This window comes from Mustela lutreola, chromosome 17 (genome assembly GCF_030435805.1).
Source record: "Mustela lutreola isolate mMusLut2 chromosome 17, mMusLut2.pri, whole genome shotgun sequence".
Classification (NCBI taxonomy): Eukaryota; Metazoa; Chordata; class Mammalia; order Carnivora; family Mustelidae; genus Mustela; species Mustela lutreola.
Genome location: NC_081306.1, coordinates 11536777 through 11560466, shown reverse-complemented (window position 1 = coordinate 11560466; position 23690 = coordinate 11536777). Strand labels below are relative to the sequence as shown.

General features: G+C 47.0%; 1 protein-coding gene across 9 annotated transcripts in view; it reads right to left on the bottom strand.

Moving 5' to 3' along the window:
• Window positions 1–23690, bottom strand: part of MARF1 (meiosis regulator and mRNA stability factor 1) — a 40093-nt gene that overhangs the window by 4751 nt on the left and 11652 nt on the right. For 4 of the 9 annotated variants that reach the window (XM_059154242.1, XM_059154250.1, XM_059154247.1 and 1 more), the window contains 18 exons: window positions 22476–22904; window positions 22120–22277; window positions 21874–22032; window positions 20641–20833; window positions 19758–19936; window positions 17926–18006; window positions 15514–15750; window positions 15283–15402; window positions 14387–14562; window positions 12640–12860; window positions 11734–11876; window positions 11432–11565; window positions 10127–10329; window positions 9246–9473; window positions 5794–6024; window positions 2781–2993; window positions 1492–1552; window positions 1279–1404 (listed from right to left, as the gene is read on the bottom strand). In XM_059154242.1, the coding sequence (XP_059010225.1) occupies window positions 1279–1404; window positions 1492–1552; window positions 2781–2993; window positions 5794–6024; window positions 9246–9473; window positions 10127–10329; window positions 11432–11565; window positions 11734–11876; window positions 12640–12860; window positions 14387–14562; window positions 15283–15402; window positions 15514–15750; window positions 17926–18006; window positions 19758–19936; window positions 20641–20833; window positions 21874–22032; window positions 22120–22277; window positions 22476–22904 (3292 nt within the window). The remainder of the gene's footprint in view (window positions 1–1278; window positions 1405–1491; window positions 1553–2780; window positions 2994–5793; window positions 6025–9245; window positions 9474–10126; window positions 10330–11431; window positions 11566–11733; window positions 11877–12639; window positions 12861–14386; window positions 14563–15282; window positions 15403–15513; window positions 15751–17925; window positions 18007–19757; window positions 19937–20640; window positions 20834–21873; window positions 22033–22119; window positions 22278–22475; window positions 22905–23690) is intronic. The other 5 variants (XM_059154243.1, XM_059154246.1, XM_059154244.1 and 2 more) reach the window with 5 other exon arrangements.

Sequence of the window (23690 nt, the reverse complement as noted above, 5' to 3'; positions counted from 1 at the left end):
GGGAAAGGTCTGGGTCATTCTTTGGTAAATGAAGTGCCACAAGCCAGGCTCTCCAGATTTGTGTTCAGAAACAGCAATGCCCCAAAGGGCCACACAAACACCAAAAAAGGCTCCACAATCAGGGGGAGGGGAAATTAAGTCCTGAGAAGAGGTTTAAAGTAGTTAAAAGGAGCAAAAGCTAGACCCTGGTTCTGTCACTCCCTTACTAAGTGATTCTGGGTAAGCTTTTTTTTTTGAAGATTTTATTTATTTATTTGACAGAGAAAGACACAGTGAGAGAGAAAACACAAGCAGGGGCAGTGGGATAAACATGCTTCCCGCTGAGCAGGGAGCCTGATGATGCAGAATTCCATCCCATGACCCTGGGACTAAAGGCAGACACCCAACTACTGAGCCACGCAGGAGCCCCTTGGGTAAGATCTTTAACCTCCCAGAACTTGGGTCCCGTATTCGGAGACTGGTGGTAACTTCCCTACAGGCTGTGCTGACAGCTGAGGGCGGGGAGTTGCTTCCCATGCTTTATGAAACGTGTAATGTGTCCTCCACACAAAGGTCACAGCAACGCTTCCAATTAGCGACTTACAGAATCATACAAAGATAAAAGTCTCATATGCAGCAATGGATTCAAACGTCTTTTGGTAAAGTTACAATTGCTACAGAGCTCAAGCTAGTCAATTTCTACCTACAGAGGAAGCTCCACATAAAATCTGAGTGGATCAATGTTCTCAAGAAGGCCCTGTGACAAAGACTCTCTCCGTCCAACTTGAGCCTGGCCCTTTGAGCCCTCTTTTCCACGAGGCCTTGACCTTGGCCTTCCATGTCTGTCTGGTCCTTACCGAGCCCAGTCTTGGCAAGCATCTTGGAAGTCAGTTCTGTGAGAACTCCGCACCCCTGCTCTCTAACCAAGGCCCTCAGTCCTCCACCTCTGATGTCTTCTCCTGGTGATGTGACCCCCCGCTGACCCCGCTCTGCTCCTTAACTAAAACGTCCCTGTCCATCCTTGTACTCAGAATTAACTTCCACCTCCCTCCTTGGGTGCAGCAGAGTTGACCCAATTGCAATAGTCTTAAAATACTGTTTTAGCAAATGTTCAAGAACCCGAACCATAAAATGCTATGAAGTGCCGGCTCGTTTTTCTGTTACCAATCCAACACAAGACTGCTTTGGAGAATATACGAAGACGGCTCACTGTGGTCCTTGCCCTCACCCACTCCCCAGCCCACACCCCACCGGTTCTCCAAGAACTTCACAAGCTTGGCTGTGTTGTGCCTCGCTTACCATCGCTGCCTGCTCCAAGTTCAAGTTCCATAGCTGTGCCAGATTCAGGCACCACCGAGATGTGCTCTGTGGCCAAGGGCTGGTTTTCGGATTGGGTGGGGGCAAGCCCAAAGGAACTCAATCGACCTGGGGGACCAAGAGCAGCCGTCAGAGGGAAGAGTCAGTGGCAGAACCGGGGTTTCTGAAGCAGGGAGGGGATGGGTGCTTACTTACATTTCATGTCATTTTTTAACACTACAATTCTCTTATGACCATGTCCTTTTATCCAGACCACCTGCAGGTAAGACATACTACTGGTTAAGCAGTGGAAAAAGGAGGGGAAATAAGCCCTAAGTCCAGGAAGAATGGGACCTGTTGCGCTGACCCTAGATATCTTAGAAGTCAGAAACTAACGTCAAGGAAAATTTTTCTATACTTTCTTTAACTTTTAAAGTAACAGAAGCTGGCAGAGACATGCACCTTGTAAGAAAACATGGAGTCTAAAAATGATGAGACTCAGCTTTAAAAATATTCTTTAGGGCTCTCAGAAAGACCACCTCCCCAGCACCAGTTCTGGTCTGTCAAAAGAGTTCTCACACAAGAGTCCTTCCTATTTCCTCCAGAAACTAAATATACCCTAAAAAAACTAATGGGGATGTTCAAGACCCCCCAAACTAAGCTCCTGGTCCTAATCCTGAAACAGAGTCCTCGCTCCGCCTCCTCAGCGAAGCAGGAGTGGCAGCGGAGGACCCTGGCTCCCAGCACCCCCACATGCGTCAGCACCGAGTCCGGATCTCAGCCTCCCTGGGTCTTTCGCTGCCTCCTGCAATACTTTCACGCAGGTTCGGTCTCGTTATCACTCTCACCTGGGCTGGCCACATCCAGGGTCCTCGCCAAGCTCCCCCCTCCCTTCCTGCTACTCTGGACACAGCACTGACACTGGTGTTTTCAAACACAAGCCCGAGGCTCTCCACTTCTCTCCTCCAGGTCCTTCTGCTCACCTGGAGGAGCAAGGCCCTCCCCAAGTGAGCTCCCACTGCACTGGTAGGCCTCCTCCTGGTTTTTAATACCCTCAACGTTCCACACTACTTGTTACTGCTTTGCATCTGCTTTTCCAATCCCCTCTGCCCAGACCATCCCATCTTCGTCATATAGTTCATGTCTATAAATCCTTGACATCTGGGCTCTAGAACGAACCCTGAGCCTGGGCAGGGCCCTGCCTGTGCCCCTCCTTGGGCTACCCACGGATGGCTGATCACACTGCCTTGTCACCTGCCAGGTGCCCCACTCTCCATTGCCTGACACCTTCCTGAGGAACAGAACTGCAACTTACTCACCTGGCATATACACATTTAATAAAGGCTTGCAGAACCTAGGAGAAACGCTAGCATCATCCCTTTCATGCCAACAGTATGTCTTTCAAAATGCCTGCCATGTCATTACTCTGGCAGCATTTCCTGACTGTGTTCAGGAGAGCCTGGGGCTCTCCCGGAAGACCCCCTCCAGGCTCCAGGGACACCCACCTGCGGGATTGCTCCCAAGAGCTCCTCCACGCTGCTGCAGCCATAGGTCTCGGGCTGCAGGGTTTCTCCGACATATTTGGTATAGGCCACGGAAAACTCATGGAGAAAAAGCTGCTGGTAGTGGTATGTATGAAGCAAAGAGCGCACGTTCTTGGCAAACAAGTAGAGGCTCGTAAGCCTCACACACTCCTCTGTCTTATCATTGGTGAAAACCTGATCCAAGAGAAAAATGCAGCATTAGAGATTCCCGAGTGGCGCGCCTGCAGGGGTCTCAGCAGGTTAAGTGTCTGCCTTCAGCTCAGGTCATGATCTCAGGGTCCTGGGATGGAGCCCTGTGTCGGGCCCCCTGCTCAGCGGGGAGTGTGCTTCTCCCTCTGCTTCTGCCCCTGAATTGTCCTCTCTCGCCCGCATGCTCCTCTCTCTCTCTCTCTGACAAATAACTAAAATCTTAAACAAACAAACAAACAAACAAAGAACAAACTTCCGGAGTGACTAGTCTTGCCCCGGCTGGGGAGTCCCGGCCTCCTGCTGAGAGTAAAAAGGTACCAAATCAACTGAGCCTGGGAGGAGGGGGGCGCTCATTCAAGGATCTCCGCCCACAGCAAGTGCTGCCTTAGAGCAAACTACAGTTCTCCCTGTCTGTCTCAGATGGCTGAGGTCTGGGGAAACGGCGTGTCAGAAAGGCAGGAAACTAGCAGATGTGCGGTCTCAAAAAAAAAAAGGAGACCGTAAGGAGGGGATGCAAACCCCCAGAGTGAGAGCACTGCATCAGACAGCGGGGACGGAGGCCAACGAACCCCCTCGCCCAAAGTGGGGATCCCAGGAACTCTGTGCTGCAGGATGACATCAGTCTTCTTTAAAAAAAAAAAAAAAAGATGGGGTGGGGGGGGTTAGAAGGAAGAAACCCCAAAGCTCTTCTGTCCTCAAGTCAACAAATTTCTTTACCATAAACCTTTCTAGAGTCTTTAATGTGCACTGATAAATCTCCAAGGGAAGGGGTATTTCCCAGCCCAAGCTGGCCGCGGAAAGCCTTCTGTCTTGGGTTATCCGTTCATGCTGCCTAGAACCACTATTCACGTAATAGATAATCAACAGAGTTTTCAAAATGTTGGATGTGATGCTGTTTTTTTTTTTTTCCTTCTTAAGATTTTATTTATTTGATAGAGAAAGATGCAGAGAAAGAGGGGATGGGGGGGTGGGAGAGAGTGGGAGGAGAAGCAGGTTTCCTGCGAGGCAGGGAGCCCAGTGTGGAGCTCGATCCCAGGACCCTGGGATCATGCCCCGAGCCAAAGGCAGATGCTCAACCACTGAGCCACCCAGGCGCCCCCCTGTTGGATGTGATATTGTGAGGACAAACCAGAGCTGGACAGTAAAGGTGGAAAACAGTTTTTATTCAAGAACTATCCCCAATAAAAGGAAAGAACCTCAGTGCAGAATTGGGCTCCAACAAAGAGAAGTGAAGATTTATAGCTGGTGGAGGGCTGGCGGGTGTTGGTGGATGGAAAATTACCAAGACATCCAAAGTCATGGTCTAGTCTAGAAGGCGGCTCCCAGGAGCCTGGCCTGGGTACAGCTAAGGAGAGAGTTTCTGTCAATCTCTCTCAATTATTTAGTTATCCATCATATGGTTATATGGTATCAATGGGGCAACACATTTTTCCCACGTTGCTAGACTTTACTGGTTAACACCCTATTTAGAACTACTGTGTTTTGGAGGACAAAATTAGTTAGGTTTTCGGTATTAAAGTTGCTTTGGATTCATAAAATTAAGTGGTGAGGTTTTTTTCTTTTGTCTTTTTGTTTTGCTTTTAACATGGCCTAAATGGTTTTTAGGAAGCTGGGAGTTATTCTTCAAAGTTAGTTAAAAATTCAACTGTTGGGGCGCCTGGGTGGCTCAGTGGGTTAAGCCGCTGCCTTCGGCTCAGGTCATGATCTCAGGGTCCTGGGATCGAGTCCCGCGTCGGGCTCTCTGCTCAGCAGGGAGCCTGCTTCCTCCTCTCTCTCTCTCTGCCTGCCTCTCTGCCTACTTGTGATCTCTCTCTGTCAAATAAATAAATAAAATCTTAAAAAAAAAAAAAAAATTCAACTGTTAACCTATCAGGTCCCAGTGTCTTTTTCATTGGTAAAATTTCAATGATCTTAGAGCTTCCTTTGTGGTAGTGGTCAAAATTTTTTTTCAAAGATTTTATTTAGGGGCACCTGGGGGACTCAGTCAGTTAAGCGTCTGCCTTCAGCTCAGGTCATGATCCCAGGGTCCTGGGATCAAGTCCCACATCAGGCTCCCTGCTCAGTGGGGAGTCTGCTTCTCCCTCTCACTCTGCCTGCCACTGCCCCAGCTTGTGCTCTCTCTCTCTCTGCATCAAATAAATATTTTATCTACTTGAGAGAGAGAGAGAGATCATGAGCACGGGGGAAGGGTAGAGGGAGAAGTAGACTCCCCACTGAGTAGATAGTCTGATGCGGGGCTCAATCCCAGGACCCGGGGATCATGACCTGAGCTGAGCCAGAGGTAGATGCTTAACAGACTGAGCCACCCAGGTGCCCCAGCTGGTATAATTTTTCACTTCTTGGGTCAATTTTGTTAATTTGGCAGGGGTGGGGGGTGCTTATCTACATCTGTAATATTCTTCCGTGATTCTTCTCATCTTAAGTGCTATTCTTAAAGTCTACCCGGATGACCAGCCTTCGCTTCTGACCTGTGTCTGACTAATGACAGCCCCCCAGCCACCCACACACCATCTACATCGTCAGAAAGCGCTGCCAGCAGCAAACTGCAGCCTGGCATAGCATGAAAGCACCCCATCTCAGGACTCAGGAGGCCAGGGCTTCCCCCTTACCTGGGCACTCAACTGGGCAAGGTGCCTGCACCCCTGCCCTGCCTCATATGTTCAACCACAAAACAGCTGACTGGTCCTTCCCCGCTCTACAGCCTCCAAGCCAGACCATCAGGTGACCCCGGAGCAGTTCAGCAGACCTCAGGAAGACGGCTCTACAGAACCGTTAGCACTCGTACCTCCACTAAGTAGGGCAGACTCTTCAGAAGTTCGGTCAAGGTCATGAATCCGTATTCACAGGGGTTGAGGGGAACACTGTGGGTGGTTTCGTAATGTCTCTTGAGCTCATCGACAGAAAGGTGGGCAGCTCCTTCCCAAGACATCAGCAACACCAGCAGCTGGGCAGTGAGGGCGCGCAGGGACTTGCGGTTGATCAGCTGGATCTGTTTGCCCGACTCCATGTCAGCAATCTGGGGGAACAAGAGGCCCAGGGTTTCCCAGCTCGAGAGCGGCACACTGGCCACAGCCACCCGGTTCAGCTACTGTCCTCTGGGCTAGGGAGACCAACAGAGGGAAAACCTCTACTCCCTTCTCCTACACAGAAGTGAATGCCCGAGTTTGTTTTCAGCTGCTGTGAGACACCGGAGCGGGAACTGTCCTCTCCCTTTCCGCGGGTCCACGATCAGAGTGGAGCCCTCTCTTACAGCACTCCTTCCACTCCCCTATGGAAGGAGGTAAAACTGGCCGGCTGACATGCAGTGGCCCAAGACCCTGAACTGAAGGTTGCTGCACTCAAGTCGGGGGCAGTCTAGACTGCCGGCGACAGTTCACAGGGCTGCTCTGCAGACCGACTCACCCCCCCCTCTGGGGCCCAGAGCAGACTGAAGGCCCACTCTGACTAAAGGCCCCCGCACTTCTCTAGTCCATCATCGCTAGCCAGCAAGTGAGTATTTTCCTATCAGACGACATGTCTCACCCTTGCTTCTCAAGGAGACACAGGGTCGGGGGGGGGGGGGCTTCTGGAAAAGACACAGGTGAGCACCGGGGGACCAAAGAGCAGGTAAAGAAACAAGCAAGGGCTAACCGAGAGCAGCCTTGGGCCGAGGAACAGGCTGATCTGAGCCATCCCTGGACTTAGAACCAGCAGAGCTTCAGCATGCACAAGCTTAGGTGCTAGGAGGCAAACCAAGTTTACAGTTGTCTGGTCTCCCAGCCAAGACCACAGGTCTCAGTGCCTCGGTCAGGGCTGGGTAATCAGAGGCTCGTACTCTCTGGGGCTCTGGGTTCATAATCCCAGTGGGTCCCTGGTTCAGACGCTCACCCAGAGCCAAGGCAGGAGGTTAGCGGGTAGACCCTCTACCCCACTTATCGTGGTTACAGATCCATGGAGATTTATTTCAACGAGAGATTTCCTCTGCAAACACAAGGTTTAATCAAGCAACAGATTCAAGTCTAGGGGTATCCGAGCCATATCCTCTGATGCCCAGACCATTGCTACAACTCCATTCTTTCAAGGAAAAAAAATTAAAAGTTGCCCTTTTGATGCTACTTAGAGACATCTCCCAACTCTGAACCCACGCTACACAACAGAATCAACTGCGGAGCCTATAAAAAATGCCAACGCTCAGAGCACACTGGCACTTACTACATCAGAACATCAGAGGCAGGGGTGAAGTTCGGGCATCAGCATTTCCCAGAGGCTCCTGGGAGAGGCAGCAGCAGGCTGGGAGCACACCAGAGCCCCTCCGATCCCTCCCCATCCTGACTGCTGGCGCCCCAACTCCCCACTCACTTGCCCTGGCTCTTCCAAGTGTCTGCTCACGGCTTAGACTTGCTATCGACTGGAACCCATCACTGCATTCGCACACTGGGTGACCGAGCAACCAGGAGGGCTACCCCATCGCGTGGCCTCTCCGTTCCTCATCCACCCCATCTCCAGGCACATCCTCTCCTACTCGATTCCATCCAGAACCCCACGCCCAGGTCACACTTGGGATTGCCAGCTACTGGCCACTTCCCAAGCAGCTCATGCACTCCCCACGCAAACCGCATGCGAAAGAATGTGTGGGCCAGACGCTGCGGTGGGGAGGCTGGAAAGAGATTCCAGTGATCGGCTCTGCTTCCCGTTCCCCAGCTGCACCTGCATGGACTCCCATGTCCTCCAATTCAGGGCCTCTCCCTTCTTCACATGCTCCTCTTTTGTTCACGTTGGCACACAGGTCATTAATTCATTGCCTTTCTGGTCATACTCCATAAACTCCTTTGTCCCTGGGCCTTTTCTCTGCACTGTCTGGCAAACTCCCGCCTTGAGGCCAACTGTCTGCTTTCCCCGTGCCTGCGCCAAAGCAGCCCGATGCCACTGACCCTCCCCGAGGCAGCCCTGCAGTAGCGCTACGGGTCCCACCTCCCTCCTGCAGAGCTCCCCCTACTCCCAGTTCCCCCGCCTGAGGTCCTGGCGGGTCCCAAGCACCATGACAGCCACTTGGATCTTGAATCAGGTCTCTTTCAGTCCCTCCCTCTTCTTCCCAGTCAGGAACATCAAACTTACGCAGTCACCCTACATTCTCTCCCCTCAGTCACAGTACTAGCATCAGGGCTGTGCCTCCTTCCGCTGAATGCAATTCCCAGGCCTGCCTCCCCAGGAACCCCACCCTGCCACCTTGTCTCCACTTTGTGTACTTCTCTTCCTCGAGCAGATCCTTCCCTGTGGCTCTCATAATGCTCAAGGCTCTCCACCTGGGAGTGAAGCAGCCACCAGAGCGCGCACTGGCCCACTCTGTCCTGTGCTCTCCTCGTGTGGCGCTCGCACTCTCCTCCCCACGGATACACAAGCCAAAAAGCTGTCTGCATTACCTGTCACTATTGGCATGTCCTAGTCCTCCTGCCTCAACCCACTCTGTGTGCCCTTCTTTGGTCCCCACACACTGGTGCTGACCCTGTCCTGGCCCGCCACACTAAGTCCCCCCACTAGCTAGGCCTGAAGGTCACATTACTTAGTCCCTCCCTCACCCGTCCTCCCAGCGGGCGGCACTGGGAGCAGGCCACACTCCTGGTGTCCTTCCTGCTCTCCGGCAGCTCCTTCTCTGTCTCCTGAGAAAGTTTTTCTCCCTTTAATCACACAGCACATAAGGGGCTGACCCCAACTAGGTATGTTTTCCCTTTCACGGCTCCCTCCTTATAGTGAGTTTTCTTGGTCCTGTGCAGGAAGCAGCCTGAGACTGTCCAGCTGCTCTGCCTAGGATGGAAAGGGTCAGCTCAGCCCCGGGCAGCAAGAGGAAGTTACCCTCTCCAGTTGTAAGCCTGGCCTGCTCCTAAATCTACTCAAGTGGGTCAGAATCCGGAAGGGCTGTAACCTGTGATTCCAGTTTCCCCACACTGTCAGAGACCACAATCGGCTTAGAAGGATACTCCTGAGAAGAAACAACCTCAGATAAAACAGAGACCTCCTCAGCTCAGAGAGACATTACTTCCGCAAGGCCTCGAAGAAACACACCAGAGCAAGACCAAAACTCTCCAAACCAAAGTCCTCTCCTACTACCTAGTAATGCATTAATGGCACACGAAGCACTCACTTCCTGTGAAGAGAGAACCAGCGCTAGGGTGAACAAGGAAATGCTAAGCACAGGTAAGCATCCCGGGGAAGATGCTGCCGTGGCCACATTTTCATCCATAAAAACAAAGATCTGCTCACCTTTACCACATGGCAGAGTTTCTGTGTTAAAGCCGAAACTGAACTGACATCATAGTCTTGGAGACGAAATGTGTAACCGAAAGTTTTAGCGTATTCTGTGAGCAGATCTGTCATCATAAGGCAGTTGTCCTTCTGGGACCGAAGGAGTCTGACGAACTGGGCAGCCAGAGCTTTGACTCGTTCTACCTCTGTCAAAGTGAGGATTTTTTCTTCTCCGCATTCCAATACCTTGGAAAACACGCAGGGAGGAGGAAGGCAACAGTGAACCAGTTCGGACTGTTCACGGAATTCCAGGGCACGTAAACATATGCACTTAGTAACTGAGAAGCACTCGGGGGGCTCTTCTGTGAATACAGAGCTTCAGTTTTGCAAGATTTTAGTACCACTGAAATGCACACTTAAAAAAGGGTTAACGAGGTAATGTGTATTTTATCACCTATGAGAAAAATTTTAAAAGTTCTTGAAGGGTCAAAAATAGTAATACGAATAAAATCAACAACAGAAATCTGGTTCAACGTCACTCAACAGCCAAGCATTCACATCACCTCACAGACTCATCCCCACTGCCAACCTGAGAGATTCAAGAAGTATGGCACTAACAGAAGAATATTCCATTTAAGAAATCAAACTGTTTAATCTTTTTTTTTTCAGTAATTACCCTGAAACAAATTCAAAGAATAATTTCTTTATTAAAGTTTAAAAACACACATTTACCTAGAAATACTAAGTACTGAGCCAACAACAAAGCTTCTCTGATCAAAATATTGAAGGTTTCCCTCCTATTTCCTAACTCCCTATTCCCAGGAAAAACAGACCTGGAAAAGAAAAATTTCCCCCCATATGTTGCTCAGAAAAGGATAACTGGAAACCTCTTCACTCACTTGTAAAATATCAGGTATGGCTTCAAAAAGTTCAAGTAGTTTAGTAAACCCGTAGTACGCGAGCTTGCACTGCCGGCCAAAGTGGTGGTGGTAGGAGGGAATAAACTTGTTAAAGGGCATCCGGAAGTGCGGCTGATGCCGCAGCAAATCCACAACATCCTTGGAGAACTGTTTTGTCCTTTCTATTTCATCCTGGGTACGCTCTTAAAAAAGAAAAAACAAATCACAGTTTTCTTCCATTCATCTGTGTCGAACCTGACTGCTGTATTAGTCCTATGCACAGATGACAAGAGATACCATCTCTGCCTTCCAAACACATGCAACCTAAAATAAACACGTTCATGTTCTCTCTCTGCAGAATGGTTTTCAAACTCAGTCAAGGGCACAGCACCAGGAAGCCAGGAGACTACTACGGTGTACTATGAAAGACACATACATACACCCCCATGTAGTTTCGCCTTACAAGCTAGGTGTATTTTCTCTAGCTCTCCATCCCTCACTTCTATCCCGTATATATGCACATGACATACTTCCAGGTCTCTGTACTTGAAAGAGTAACCAAGAAATTATTTCTGTAAAGTTGCATTTCTGAAAAGCTACACATTTTTTGTGCCTTCTAATCTTCGGTTAAAATTGCTAGCAGGACAGAGTATCAGGCAACAAAAGTTTATCAAAAACATAGGGGAGAAAAAGCTTCAACTGCAATTTTTGCTTCTATTAATTTTTAAATCAGAATCTGGAAGACTGACATGACTCACTCCAAAAGCTTTCAGAGATTATGATTTCACGAACAGGAGTGTTCTGCAGGAACACAGGTTAGGAATCACGGATTAATAATACTGGGAGAACATGGCAGTAGGTACACGTAACTTTACTTATCTCAGCTCCTAGAGCTTAATCAGAAGGACCAAAATGAGAAAGTCAAAACATTTGCTTGGATCTTCTTTCTTTCTCAAGAGTGCACAGTCAAGTAGCTCAGTTAAAGAGGAGACAAGCAACAGCCATGGTAACAGTCTCTCAGCTGGATAATTATGGGGCCAACAGCCACAGACAGGCTGAAGAAGGCGTTTCAAGAAAGTGCTGCTTATGCCCGTCTTTCCCCTACAGTGAATTCTAAAAACCTAGCTTGCTTTTCTTGTTGGCAAGTGGCCGCACCTGCTCTGAAGAACCCCAGATCCAATGTACCTCGATAGTTCTCACGATGCACTTTCCACGGAATCTTCAGGAACCATGGAGGCGGGGAAAGGTCATAGGATTCCTTGTTAAGATACACAACGGTCGAACAGCACATTTAGGTCAACATACCTCTCTTGGGGATACAAATCACCATTTCATTATCTTGTTGGGACAAGCAGATCGTCGTGTCTGGGATTTCTGAGACAATATCGATCAACTCACAAACACCATATTCGGTGACATCCCAGTCTTTTGAGAAACACCTAGAATTCAACCAGGGAAGTGGGTAAAGAATCAGAAATATCACTTGCAATCTTCCTCAAAAATCCTAAACAGAAAACGCTGGATAATGATTTTAAATCTGTGGGAAGAAAAAGTGTTCTGAAGTATGTGCTTTCTTTTTTGACCCCCCGCCCTTCTCATCAACTCACCAATGATAAGCCTGTGAGAACTCCCTCACAATGACCTGTTTGCTGGCTTGGGATTTGAGAAGTTTTAGTAAATCCTGAGTAAAGCGCTTCACCTGGGCCCTGTGGGTAAGGGTCAACAGACGTTTGGAGCCCATTCCGAGAATCTGCAAATCAAACACTTTGATTATTTATACTTGTCAGACCTTGGCACGTACTGACTCTCTGGGTGATGGCATTCCCTCTCTCTCCTGTTACCCGTCTTGGAGAACAAGTCCTTTTATGTATGGGATCTGCATTTTTAAATACATGTAGGTCAACAGAATGCAGATGGTCAAAATGAACGACTGTCAAGTGCCAGAGGTCCCTCCCCCGTTTTGTTTGCCCTTTATACCCCTTCCCAACTAGTCATGAGTACGGAAATAAAAAGCCCACTATTAATCTGGGCAACTAATTTCTACTAAATTTCAACTAAATGCAACTACTAATTTCAACTAAACTCTACAAAAGACAGCCCAGGTGTTCCAGGCCAGTTTGTAAGCTGGAAGCTGTTTTATGGGTAAGAAGCTATGGAACAAGCTAAATTAATAGGGTCAAGACTCCTTAGGAACCAACGCTAGGCTCCAGCCCAGGAGCTGGTCTTTAACTCATTGATGAGAGCTAAGCCCATGTTCATGGCAGCTCCTCTGTAAGAGTGAACAATCCTGGAGAGTCCTGAGCTAGGAAGAGGAAGGTCAGTCTACAGAGATTAGAAGGAAAATACTCTCAGTGCTCTGAGGGGTTCCGTTTTTATGTTTAAACTCACAGTTTTCTAGAAAAACTGAGAAGCCACCCCGAATGAGGTTACCAGCTATTCTGTTTCCCTGAAGGAGCCGAGGCCATAGAGGAACGTTCCTGTCATTAAGCAAATAATCCTTAATCCTTCCTTACCTGCAATACGTGAGGCACGGCTTCCAATAATTCTATCAGCTTGGAATATCCATAGTCTGATACCCGACACTGCTTTGCAAAATGGTGGTGGTAAGACGGGATGAAATTACTGATGGGGATGACACAGGACGGCTGGCTCTTCAACAGGTCGATCACTTCCCTGCTGAACTGGATCAGCTGAGGGTTGCCCACAGGACTTTTAGAACGCAGAAGCCAAGGATCTAGACGGGGAGAGAAAGAGAACATGCCTGAGACAGGATCTCACCCCTGAAAGAAAGCCAACTAACTTCGCCCTCCCTTGCCTCAGCTCAACCATAACCAAGGAGATGAGACCAAAGGGCCGCTGTACTTCTCAGCATCTACACTCAGGTCCCATATAATCTATGGACAAGCACAACTTCTTCATGGGCTGGCAGATGCTTTACCACTACTTCTCAAAGTTCTGTAGTCAAAGTGAAGCATAGGTCAGCAGAGTGTTAACTTAAAGCAGAATTACACAGAAGGTTTCCAGCTTGTAAACTGGTTGTATTTCAGAGGTTCATTTGGACTTGGTCCCATGGAACATACTTTCCGACAGAAACAAATTTACAAATGGGGAGCAAGCAGGTAGCCCAGAAAAGTCTAATTAACCTGTAGGGAAGCCGAAAACATCGTGCAGGAAACCATGGAAAGCAGTAACGTAAAACCTGCCGATATAAAACTAAGAAAGAGATTCTTGTATTTATCTTGAATGTCCATGTAATTAAGAAAAAGTTTTAATTATGAAAGTATAATCCAATGGAAACGTTTCTACAAGACTAATAGACTGACGACAAAAGAGGAAGAGAAAGAGCCCAGTGCATGGGAGCCTGAGCAGTCTAGGACTGAGGGGAAAGGCAGGAGAAGGTGGTAAGCAGCTCTGATACAAATGTTTCTCCTTCCCTGGTAATCCTTGGGGGGGGGGGGGGGGGGTAGGCGCATAGGAGGAAGTGGTCAGGGTCAAAAAGAAGGAAGTGTCCTTAGGCAGGCAACAATATTCAGCCCCATTCACAAGTGGTAGGATCAACACCTGCAGCCTGGGAGGAGGCCTGGAACTCACTCACCCAAAGCTCGGTTTGCATTTCCTGGTCCTTTACACGGAAAGCTAAATCTGTTTTCACGTTTATCCAAGTCACAAACGTTGACCGAAACAAATTTCAAAGATAAACCTGCATTTAGCAGTATTTCTTTCAAATACGTTGAAACCATTTTTTATTTTTATTTATTTATTTTTAAAGATTTTATTTATTTATTTGACAGACAGAGATTACAAGTAGGCAGAGAGGCAGGCAGAGAGAGAGAGAGGGAAGCAGGCTCCCTGCTGAGCAGAGAGCCCGATGCGGGACTTGATCCCAGGACTCTGAGATCATGACCTGAGCCGAAGGCAGCGGCTTAACCCACTGAGCCACCCAGGCGCCCCGAAACCATTTTTTAAAAAGGCCGGTCAACTGACGAACCAAAAAGCTTCACAAAATTAGGTGGATCTAAAGGTGTTTGTAACAGTGAAATGTGGCTTTAATTTAAACTTTTTTTACAGAATTTACGCTGGAACTTGCAAGACATCTGGTTCTGTCAGACCTTCAGCACCTTGGAGAAGTTTCAGTTTTTACAACAGCCGACATTAACGGTGCTTCGCGCTTGGCAGACAGTGCTGCCATGCAAGACAAAAGCCAACGGCTTCCTCTCCCAGTGGCTGGTGGCTCAGAACACCCCAGGGCCTGCCTCCTACCTGTGTTTGGAGGCGGGGGCTTGTTGTGGATCCATCTGACCACTTTGATGCCACTCTGCGCAGTGGCAATGTTTACTCCCGGAACGCAGGTGACGAGGTGTTCTAAGGGAACACCCGCTTGATTCTCCTGCACTACTTCCAGCTCGCCAAACTCTGCAGCGTAACAATCTGGAAAGCTGAAGTGGGGGACAGGGAGGCTAATCAAACTAACGGAAAAGCAAAGCACCTGCTACACAGAAATCTTTATTTGAATATATCCACTCATAAATCCTTTCTCCTTAAATCCTCAGGATCTGGGTTTGAACGTGAAAATTCAGGTCCCAGGGACAGGGAGGCCATCACCATGGCATTGACCTCTTTGGCGCTGAGGATACCAGAAGTACCCAAACAGTGTTCCAGCACAGGGGGGTGAGAAATAAGGTACCTGGGTTCCAAGCGCAGTTATTTACCTGCTTTAAGGTATCAGTGGCTTTAAGGCAAACGGACTTTAGGGCCCATGTTGGCCCCTATAGTAAGTCTACCTGGCCCCGGGATGCTTACAGGCCTTCTGAAGAACACCTCTCTCTCAAGCTTTACAAGTTACTGCTTGAGGTGTGTGCACTCTAGCAGCACACGCACATACTTCTAGAACAGCGCTTACACTAATCTCATCTCTGTGGGGAAGAAATGTTCCTATTCGTTGCTTATGTTTCTAAAAATCTGCACACACACAAATTTTTTTGTGGAAATACCAAGCAAATGCATCCCATTTCAGATATACTTTGACTGCAAGTCACCAAAAATGTTAGGATGAGGCATTCTATGATACTCGCTTGGGAAGAGGGGTGGGCAGGGGGCAGACTTTCTAGAAAGAGGAGAACCAAAGCATCGTATCTCAGTGGCTTTGACATGTTCACCTTAACAAAGGCACGGTGCCCTCGTGTGTCTGCAGAAGACTGTGAACCTGGGGCGCAAACGTCTTCAAAGAGAGAATCACAAAAGGAATCTTATACGAGTCTGGATCAAATTCATGTTCACTACAGAAAAGAGAACACAAGAGTTGGCTAAAACATTTGCAAGGTAATTTTAACAGATATTCCGTGATCTTATGCACAAGGATGATTTCTAAAAGGAAATGAGTGTTATACCTGAAGTCCTTATTGGAACAATGCTGTCTGCAGACAGGCTCGTGATATTCTAACTCTTCAAATATAATTGGGCTGCAATTTGTCGAGGAGCCGTCGTGCGACTGGGAAGACCCCAAGGGGCTCTGCCGGGCCTGACTGCTGGGGAGGAGACACACCAGTCTGCCATTCCCTTGCTCACGGATTGTGACCGTGTCTGTTAATTTATATAAATCTGACACATTCAACTTGTGTCCAAACCTAAAAGTGAGGAAAAGGAGAGATACACTGACTTAGAACGTTTTTCGTTGGTTACACAGAAATGCCTGTGTATCTGACGCAATAAGGAGCTACTGCCAAAAATGGTTCCTCTGTCTCCTCAAACGTAAAACTGGAATAATTCTACTATAAATTCATTCACTACCAAACCAGTAATGCTTGGCAATTCTTCAAGTCACCTCTGGCACACTGCCCCTTAGTCACTATGTCATTTGGTGCTTATTCCTCGAACCCTAAAGTTTCTATAAATGATCTCACCTAATTTCCTGAGATGGAAAGCTATAGGATATGACCTCTTAACTCGGCTCCCCACAACTGGAAATCCCTCTGGATTACCTACCCCTCTCACCATCTCTGCTCTCCTCCCTCAGAAGAGGTATACTCATTTTCAGCTACTCCTTCCCCTCATCTATGCCTCAACCTCATTTCCAGAGGGTCAACTCCTCAATCATCCCCCCGACGCAGGTCTCTTACACATGGAACTTAAAGGCACTCGCTCAGAAGGCAGAAAGATTTGAGTTCACATCCTGACCCAGCCTGTGTGGCCTCAGTCACCTTGGTTCTAGAACCTTCTAGAACCTTCTAGAACCAAGGTGACTGAGGCCACACAGGCTTAGCTTTTCCAAATGCAAAATGGGAAGATAATACCCACCTCACAGGGTTGATAGGAGGATTAAATGTTATGTCTGGAAAGAACCTGGCACACATTAAGTGCACATCTGCCACTCCACTGGTTTCTTCCCAGGGCCCTACACTGATGCTCAGATCAAGTTCGGCCTCACACCCTCGCCCTCACTCAAGCTGTCTGCTCCTGCACATAAACACCCCTGGTGCTCTCGCTTAGTCCTGTAACCTTGTTATACTTCTAATGGGAACAGCTGCTCTCTCAGGAGCTGCTCTGCCATTTTACCATCCAGTCTGTCAGCCTGTTGCCCCCAGATTTTACCCACAGGGCTCTGTAGGGATGGTTCTCAAGTCACCAAGCAGCCTCCTCCTCCCAAACCTCGCACCATCCCCCCATGTCCCAATGTCACTCTCACCTCTGGGTTCTCTCCCGCTTCCTGTCCCTCGTGGCATTTCATCCAGTTCTACCTTTCTCTGGGTTGCCTCTCCCTCCCAATCTGCTCCCCTATCCCACGATCCCCTTTAGGAAAATAACTGCCACATCTTTCTATCTTCAGTGTCCAAAAACCAAGGACAAAAATTCACTGCACCTCCTGAACATGCTTTCTTTATTTCTCCATTTCTGATTCAACCATACAACCATCCGCCTAGTCCATCTGGGGCAAAAAAACCCACTCAGAATCGAAACAACCTCTACTGTTTACCTCTCCTTCCATGCAAAACTAGTCACCAAGTCCTGACTCACTGACAACTCAAACTTCGGTATTCCTACAGCATCCGCCCAGGTCTGGGGACTGGTGTGGCACTGTCCCTCCGTCTACCCCTCTGCCCTGTCCATTCCACTTCCGACGGTACCGTCACCAGAAAAGCTTTCCGGAAGCACGGTTCCTGCACCCTCACCTCCCCTTCCCTCCTCCACAGAACAGGGCTCCCACGGTTCAGAGACTAACGCTCCCGGCTCCTTGTTCCTTTCATCCTCATACCATTTTCTCCTCCCTGCACTTCCTTTATGACAGTTTTCTTTGTTCTAGAATGATCTGTGAATGTTTTCTCTTCTGTTCCAGTCATAAAGTCCTCAGGGACAAGGGTTGTGTCCTCCCAGCTCTGCGCTCTCCACAGAGCCCCACACTTTCATTCCACTAGTACCTGCTAAGTGCCTGCTAAGCCCTGTGCACTGACGAGACTGTCCTTAAATCCTTGCTGTCCAGGAGCTTATGGTCTAGAAGGTACTCAAAAATGTTCACTCGATGAAGAACAAAACTCATCAGTCAAATTGGAAAAAAAAAAAAAAAAAAAGCACAGCTTTAGGCACTGAGGTCTAAATTTGCTAAAAACAAAAGATGTTTTTAAGATGTATGTTAGAACTGAACTCTGAACTTGAATACCACTGCTTTTATGTCTTTTCCTCCACCGGGCCGGTGCAGAGTGGCTACCACAGTTTTACGCCAATCACCAATCAATATAAGAATTCTGGAAACTGCCAATAAGTACAGACTAGATCAATGAGAAAAAAAATAAATAAACCTAACTTACTTTTTCTCATAGATATCTGTAAATTTAAAAAGAGGCAGACAGCAGGCAGGGGCATCCTGAAGAATAGACATTGTTTCTGCACTGTAAAACAAAATTTCACTTTGTGAGAGATGTTTTTGGACATCAACAGAGGATTTCCAAGTTGTATCTAAAAAACTGAGTTCACATAATTAACACAAATTACAGCTGACCCTTGAACAACTTCACGAGTTGGTGTTCTTATGGATTTCTTTTGATAAAGGCAGTACAGTCCTGTAAGTGTATGTTCTCTTCCTTGTGATTTTAGTAATGTTTTCTTCTATCTTACTTTATTGTAAAAATACAGTATGTAACGCATGTAACATACAAAACAGGTGTTAATCAGGTGTGTATGTTACCAGTAAGGCTACTGGTGAACAGTATGCAATTAGTAGTTAAGACTGTGGGGAGCCAAAAGTTGTGTGTGGAGTTTTGACTGCATGGGGACAGGGTTGGCACACCAACCCCTACGTTATTCAAGGGTCCGCACAACATAAATTTACCAGTTTCTGTTATGTCAAAATTAATTTTCCGTAAAAACTTAAATAACTTTAGGGACAAGGTGATTAAAGAATATAAAAATCAGACACAAGCATAGGGCTTCTCACACCTGTGTATCAGAAGAATGCTGACTACTCTGTGAGACAAACACCCTGTTGACTCAGAGTAAAAGAACAGCTTGAATGTCTCCTGCCACGTTGTGGTTCACATAGTTCATGAACTCCACGTGGGAGTGAATTCCCACAGTTGAGGATACAGAACTGAATACAATATATCATCCCAACTATGGTCTTAAAAACCAAAAAGGCAGCCAAAAGCAGAGAGAAAACAAAAAGGCAAACGGTTGGGGCGCCTGGGTGGCTCAGTGGTTAAGCCGCTGCCTTCGGCTCAGGTCATGATCTCAGGGTCCTGGGATCGAGTCCCGCATCGGGCTCTCTGCTCAGCAGGGAGCCTGCTTCCTCCTCTCTATCTCTCTCTGCCTGCCTCTCTGCCTACTTGTGATTTCTCTCTGTCAAATAAATAAATAAAATCTTAAAAAAAAAAAAAAAAAAAAAAAAAGGCAAACGGTTGAATGATCTGGCTTTGAGCCACAGGATTATGGTTTTTCTCCCCCTCTTCTTTTATGTTTCTGACCTTTCCAAAGTTTCTTCCATGAGTATTACTTTTATTCTAGGGGATAAAAACTAATTTAAAATAATGGTGAAGTACATGTCACATAAAAATACCTTTAAGAATTCAAAAAGATTTTTTAGAATTGAGTTCTGTTTTATTTGTTTCCCCCAAAACAGGGAGAGCCGAAGAATCACCAAAGTGCATTAAGAATAAAGTCACGACCAGATTCCTACAAGTGACATAATCACAATGCAGGCTTACGGAGTGTCTATTTGATATTAAGCATCTACCTGTAGGTTGAGAGCTTGGAGCTTGGTAGACCTACCCTTTACAAACCAACCAACCTTCTCCCAAGATTTGGAGGTAGTATTTCACACTTACCAGGCTTATAAACTTTTATCATAGAGGGCTACTATTTTTAGAACCTGTTCTGGATATGTGGTGTATTATTTTACTCCTAACTGCCTGCCAAGTTTAAGCTGTACTTCACCTTTGAGTAGTGACTTGAACAACAGTCGAATTATTCTAATTAGCTTCTTGCTGACTTCCAGCTTATCTCTAAGCTCTATCGATTAACAAATAAACATTACTGCATATGTAATCATCTAAGAGGGCTGGGAAAATGATCGAATCTATTTTCTTATTTCTAAAATTGTTTCTGGGCCAAATATTATTTCCTGAAATAAATGGTTTGTTTTTACCTCAGTAAAGAGAGTGATTTATTAGCAGCTCCTGTGGCAAGTGAGACCAGGATCTTCTTGCTGCCAATTTTGTATCTGTGGAGGCTATTCACCGCACTGATTGCTTCTTGTAAGTTCTCCATCTGAACAACAGCCTTGAGCTGATAATCTGTATGGGGGCTGAGCTCAACACTCTTCACCTACAGCAGTAAAAAGGAAAATGGAATGCTATGTCTACCCAGAACCCTGTCATCTTAAAACTGAAGGTGAATTATTAGGGAACATGTTTGCAGACTTCCGTGCTTCTGTGAGGGAATCTGTCCGAACTCTAGACTTTTGTCAAGCAAAACCTAAGTGAACTAGGACGGGGTGACCTTCGGGGATATGAAACGGGCCTGGCCTGCCCGCACACTCCTGTGCACACAGTACTCCCATGCAGGCTCAGGAGTCAATATGTGGTAGGAGTCTTGGGGGTCTTCTCTGGACCCTGCAAACATCTGGGGGCATAGCTATTTAATAATCTGGAAAAGGTGCACTTCTAGCAAACAGCACCTAAAAACTGCATTCATACAGAAAGATGTTAACAAAAGCAGCCAATATTATTTCAGAATCCTATTCCTGTATTCTAGCAGTCAGAGCTAAATAAAATCCATCAGCGTTTTATTTCCCAAAGTGCCACTTAAATCTCTGCCCATGACCACAAGTGCTTCTTCACTAGGTCTCTTGCTCTCTGGGGCTATGTCCTAAAAACTGGAGACATAGTATCACCACGAGCAGACCACACAAAAAACTCATTCAGTAATCCTCATATCCTGGCTGTAGTTAAGTGTGTTGAAAGACATGCTCTCGACTTAGAGGCTAGCGCAGTGTAAAAGAAAGGCAGGAACGAGAGAGAAAAGGTTACCTTGCCGTGCCTAGAAAACGCTTCCTGCATGAGCTGTTGCAGCTCCTTCCGGGACAATCTGTAGTCGATGTTGCTGATCTGGATGTCGGCACCATTTGCAAATGGGTCTGGGCTGTCGGCACCAGTGCTCGGATTTGCAATGTTGAAAGCAAGTGGGGACGTTCTGTTTAAAAGGTTTGGAGACATACTCCTGCTTAAGACATACATACTAAATTATTTTTAAAAACCGTGGTTCTACTTACTTCGTTCATATCATTTAGGATTTGTTTGAATCTATACAAAGGAATAGCTTTCCACAAAACAAACAAACTGAATATTTGGTATTTTGTTTTGTTTTTAAATATTTGGTTTTCAAACGTATGTTTATCTTAAATATACACAGATTTATTGTCAGAAGTACCACCCGTTGGCCCCTTATTGACCAGTACATGATTTAGTATCAAATATCCTTTCACTGGATTATTTAAAACTACAGACAAAATATAGGTTGGCCTAATGAATTAATTTTCCACTTGGAGTATTTGTTCTTGGTTAATTAGCCTGTGAGACTAATGTAAGGCACTTAACCTCTCCCTGGCTCTGAAAACACTAGATATTCTTGCTCATGTGCTATAGTCTTTCTCCACATCAGGAAAACTTTCACATGTATCCTAAAATGTAACTTTACAAATCTAAAGTCACTTTCTGGAGGGAGCCTTCACCAACTTAGCAGAAAAAGACAATGCTTGAAGGAATTCACAGGATGCAACAGTGCCTTATGGCTCCTGCCCTCCGGGCCCCCGAGGAGAACTGTGAGTGTGGAGGGCTTAGGTAAGTGTTACTTAGGTAATGACAGTGGTTTAGAGACTTCTCAAACAGCTCCTGGTAATTACCCTAGGAGTTATGAATAGCCAGTGCGTGTCCAGTTCGGGCTTCTCTGACAACATGACGACCTCAGGAGGAAATGGTAGGGACATCTTAACGTGCATCCCATCCAGACCAGGGAATCCCAGACAAGTTTCTCTGACCTCTGCTTACCCAGATCCCCACATGGAAGAGGGAGAGCAGGTGAGCAGCAATGCCCACACCACCAGCTAAGATTACCCTAGGAAAAGGGGAGCTGGGCGAGGAGGGGTGGAAGATTCCTCTTCTACCTCACGCACTCCTGTATCGCTTGTATTCTTCCAAACAGCTGTTATTTCGTAATCCCTCCTCTTGCGAGCAACTACCCCACGATTAAGCAGCCAGACTCACCGAGAAGACCAAGACTGTGTGGCGAGCAGAGGACTGATCTGCCTTGATGTGATCAACTTGCTGAAAGCCGACGGGTAACTCACTTGGAACGGGGTCTCCTCTTTATCTCTCTTCTCCACAGGAGAACTGGTGACACTTCGGGCACAGAGGTTCTCTTTTCTAATGGAGGGAAAAGTTGCAGGGGAAGGGTTACTGGATTTCCTTCACATTAGACAAGCATCTGTGAGGAAGAGTGAGCGAACCTACTTCGGATTGGTTTTGTACGCAGATTCTGGAGTCCCCGAGTTCTTAGGTGTGGGTGCTGCGGCACTCGAGCTTCTGTGAGGAGGTGCGGCCAGCCTCGGGTGACCCTGCTGGGAGTCAATGCTTCTAGTTCCAGTCCTCGACTCCAGGCGGCACAGCTCCTTAAAAGAGACAAGTGCGGTGCAGGTGAAAACGTAAGTAACCATGGCGTGTTAAAGCCTGTTGGGGAAACACGGAGCTCTGAGTATGGTCAAAAATGAAAATTTCAAAAGGATACGCCAAAAGCAAGCAGGCATATCAAACACAGACACAAACCAAACCTACCATAAACTTCAGAAAGCAAGAGGTATCGAAGTTACCTGTAAACTTTTAACATTTGTGTTTTTTGTAGCAGATCCAGAATTTGCCTGCGACCCTTTTCCAGGCGTGGCTTTGGCACTGGAAGATTGTTCACTTGTATCTTTGATGAGGCACAATTTTGGATTCTTAAGTTTTTTGGGAGACTTCGCTTTATCGGCAATTGCACTGGAACCCTTTGTCTCACAGAGTTCTCTAGTTTTTGGAGTAAATGACACAATGATCCTATTACCAAAGACATCTTCGTTTTCCATTCGCTTCTGCGCCCGTTCCGCACTATCTTGGTTTATGAAGCGGAGAATCGCACTGCGGCCCGTGATACTCAGCACTCTCCCACCACAATTATCAGACAGGCGCCTGAGCCTGCTGCTGACGCTCTTGCCATCTTTATTTGCTGGTAGGTTATAAACATAGAGCAGAGTGTGGCACTGCTGATACAGAGGAGAAGTGTTACAACAGGTTAACGGAGGGGCACACGTTTAATCACACAATTAGAACAAGGAGCGATATCCAGGCTTAAGCTAACAGCCTTAGCCTTGTAGGGGAGGTCACAATGATGTAGAGGGGAGAAGGTGAACTTATTTAGACTGAAAAACACAGGAAGAGAGAAGTGTACCTTAAACGATCGCTCTTGTGGGTGAGAATGGCAAGATTTAAAGTTCTAATTGATCAAGTTTCTTTTTCTTTTTTAACCATCAAGAATAAGGAGCTCAAAAGTGGGCAATCTGTTACCTAAAACACTACAACTGACTTAAAGGCCTTGGAGATTAGAAAAGGGAATGCTGCTCTCTTCAGAGTCACCGATATATTCTCCAAATAGCTTAAAAATAGTTCAACACTGCAGTAAACACGCTCATCCAAATCAAGACTTTAAGACATGCTCACCCTGCTGGAAATATGCCCACATTCCCCTAGCACGTGGCTCTACGAGCTACAGGTGTAGCAATAACAACTACAAACTGTGCAAGTGCGTGTACATGGTGGGGAATGCAACTGTAGAAAACAGACCTCCCGATGCCTAAAAAGAGTCAATTAGAGGTACCTGGGGGGCTCAGTCAATCAAGCCTCTGACTCTTGGGTTTCAGCTCAGGTCATGATCTTGGGGTCATGGGATCGAGCCCCATGTGGGCCTCCATACCAAGCACAGAATCTGCTTGAGATTCTCTTTCCCTCTGCCCCTCCCCCATTCACTCGCACCTGTGCCTCTCCCTCTCAAA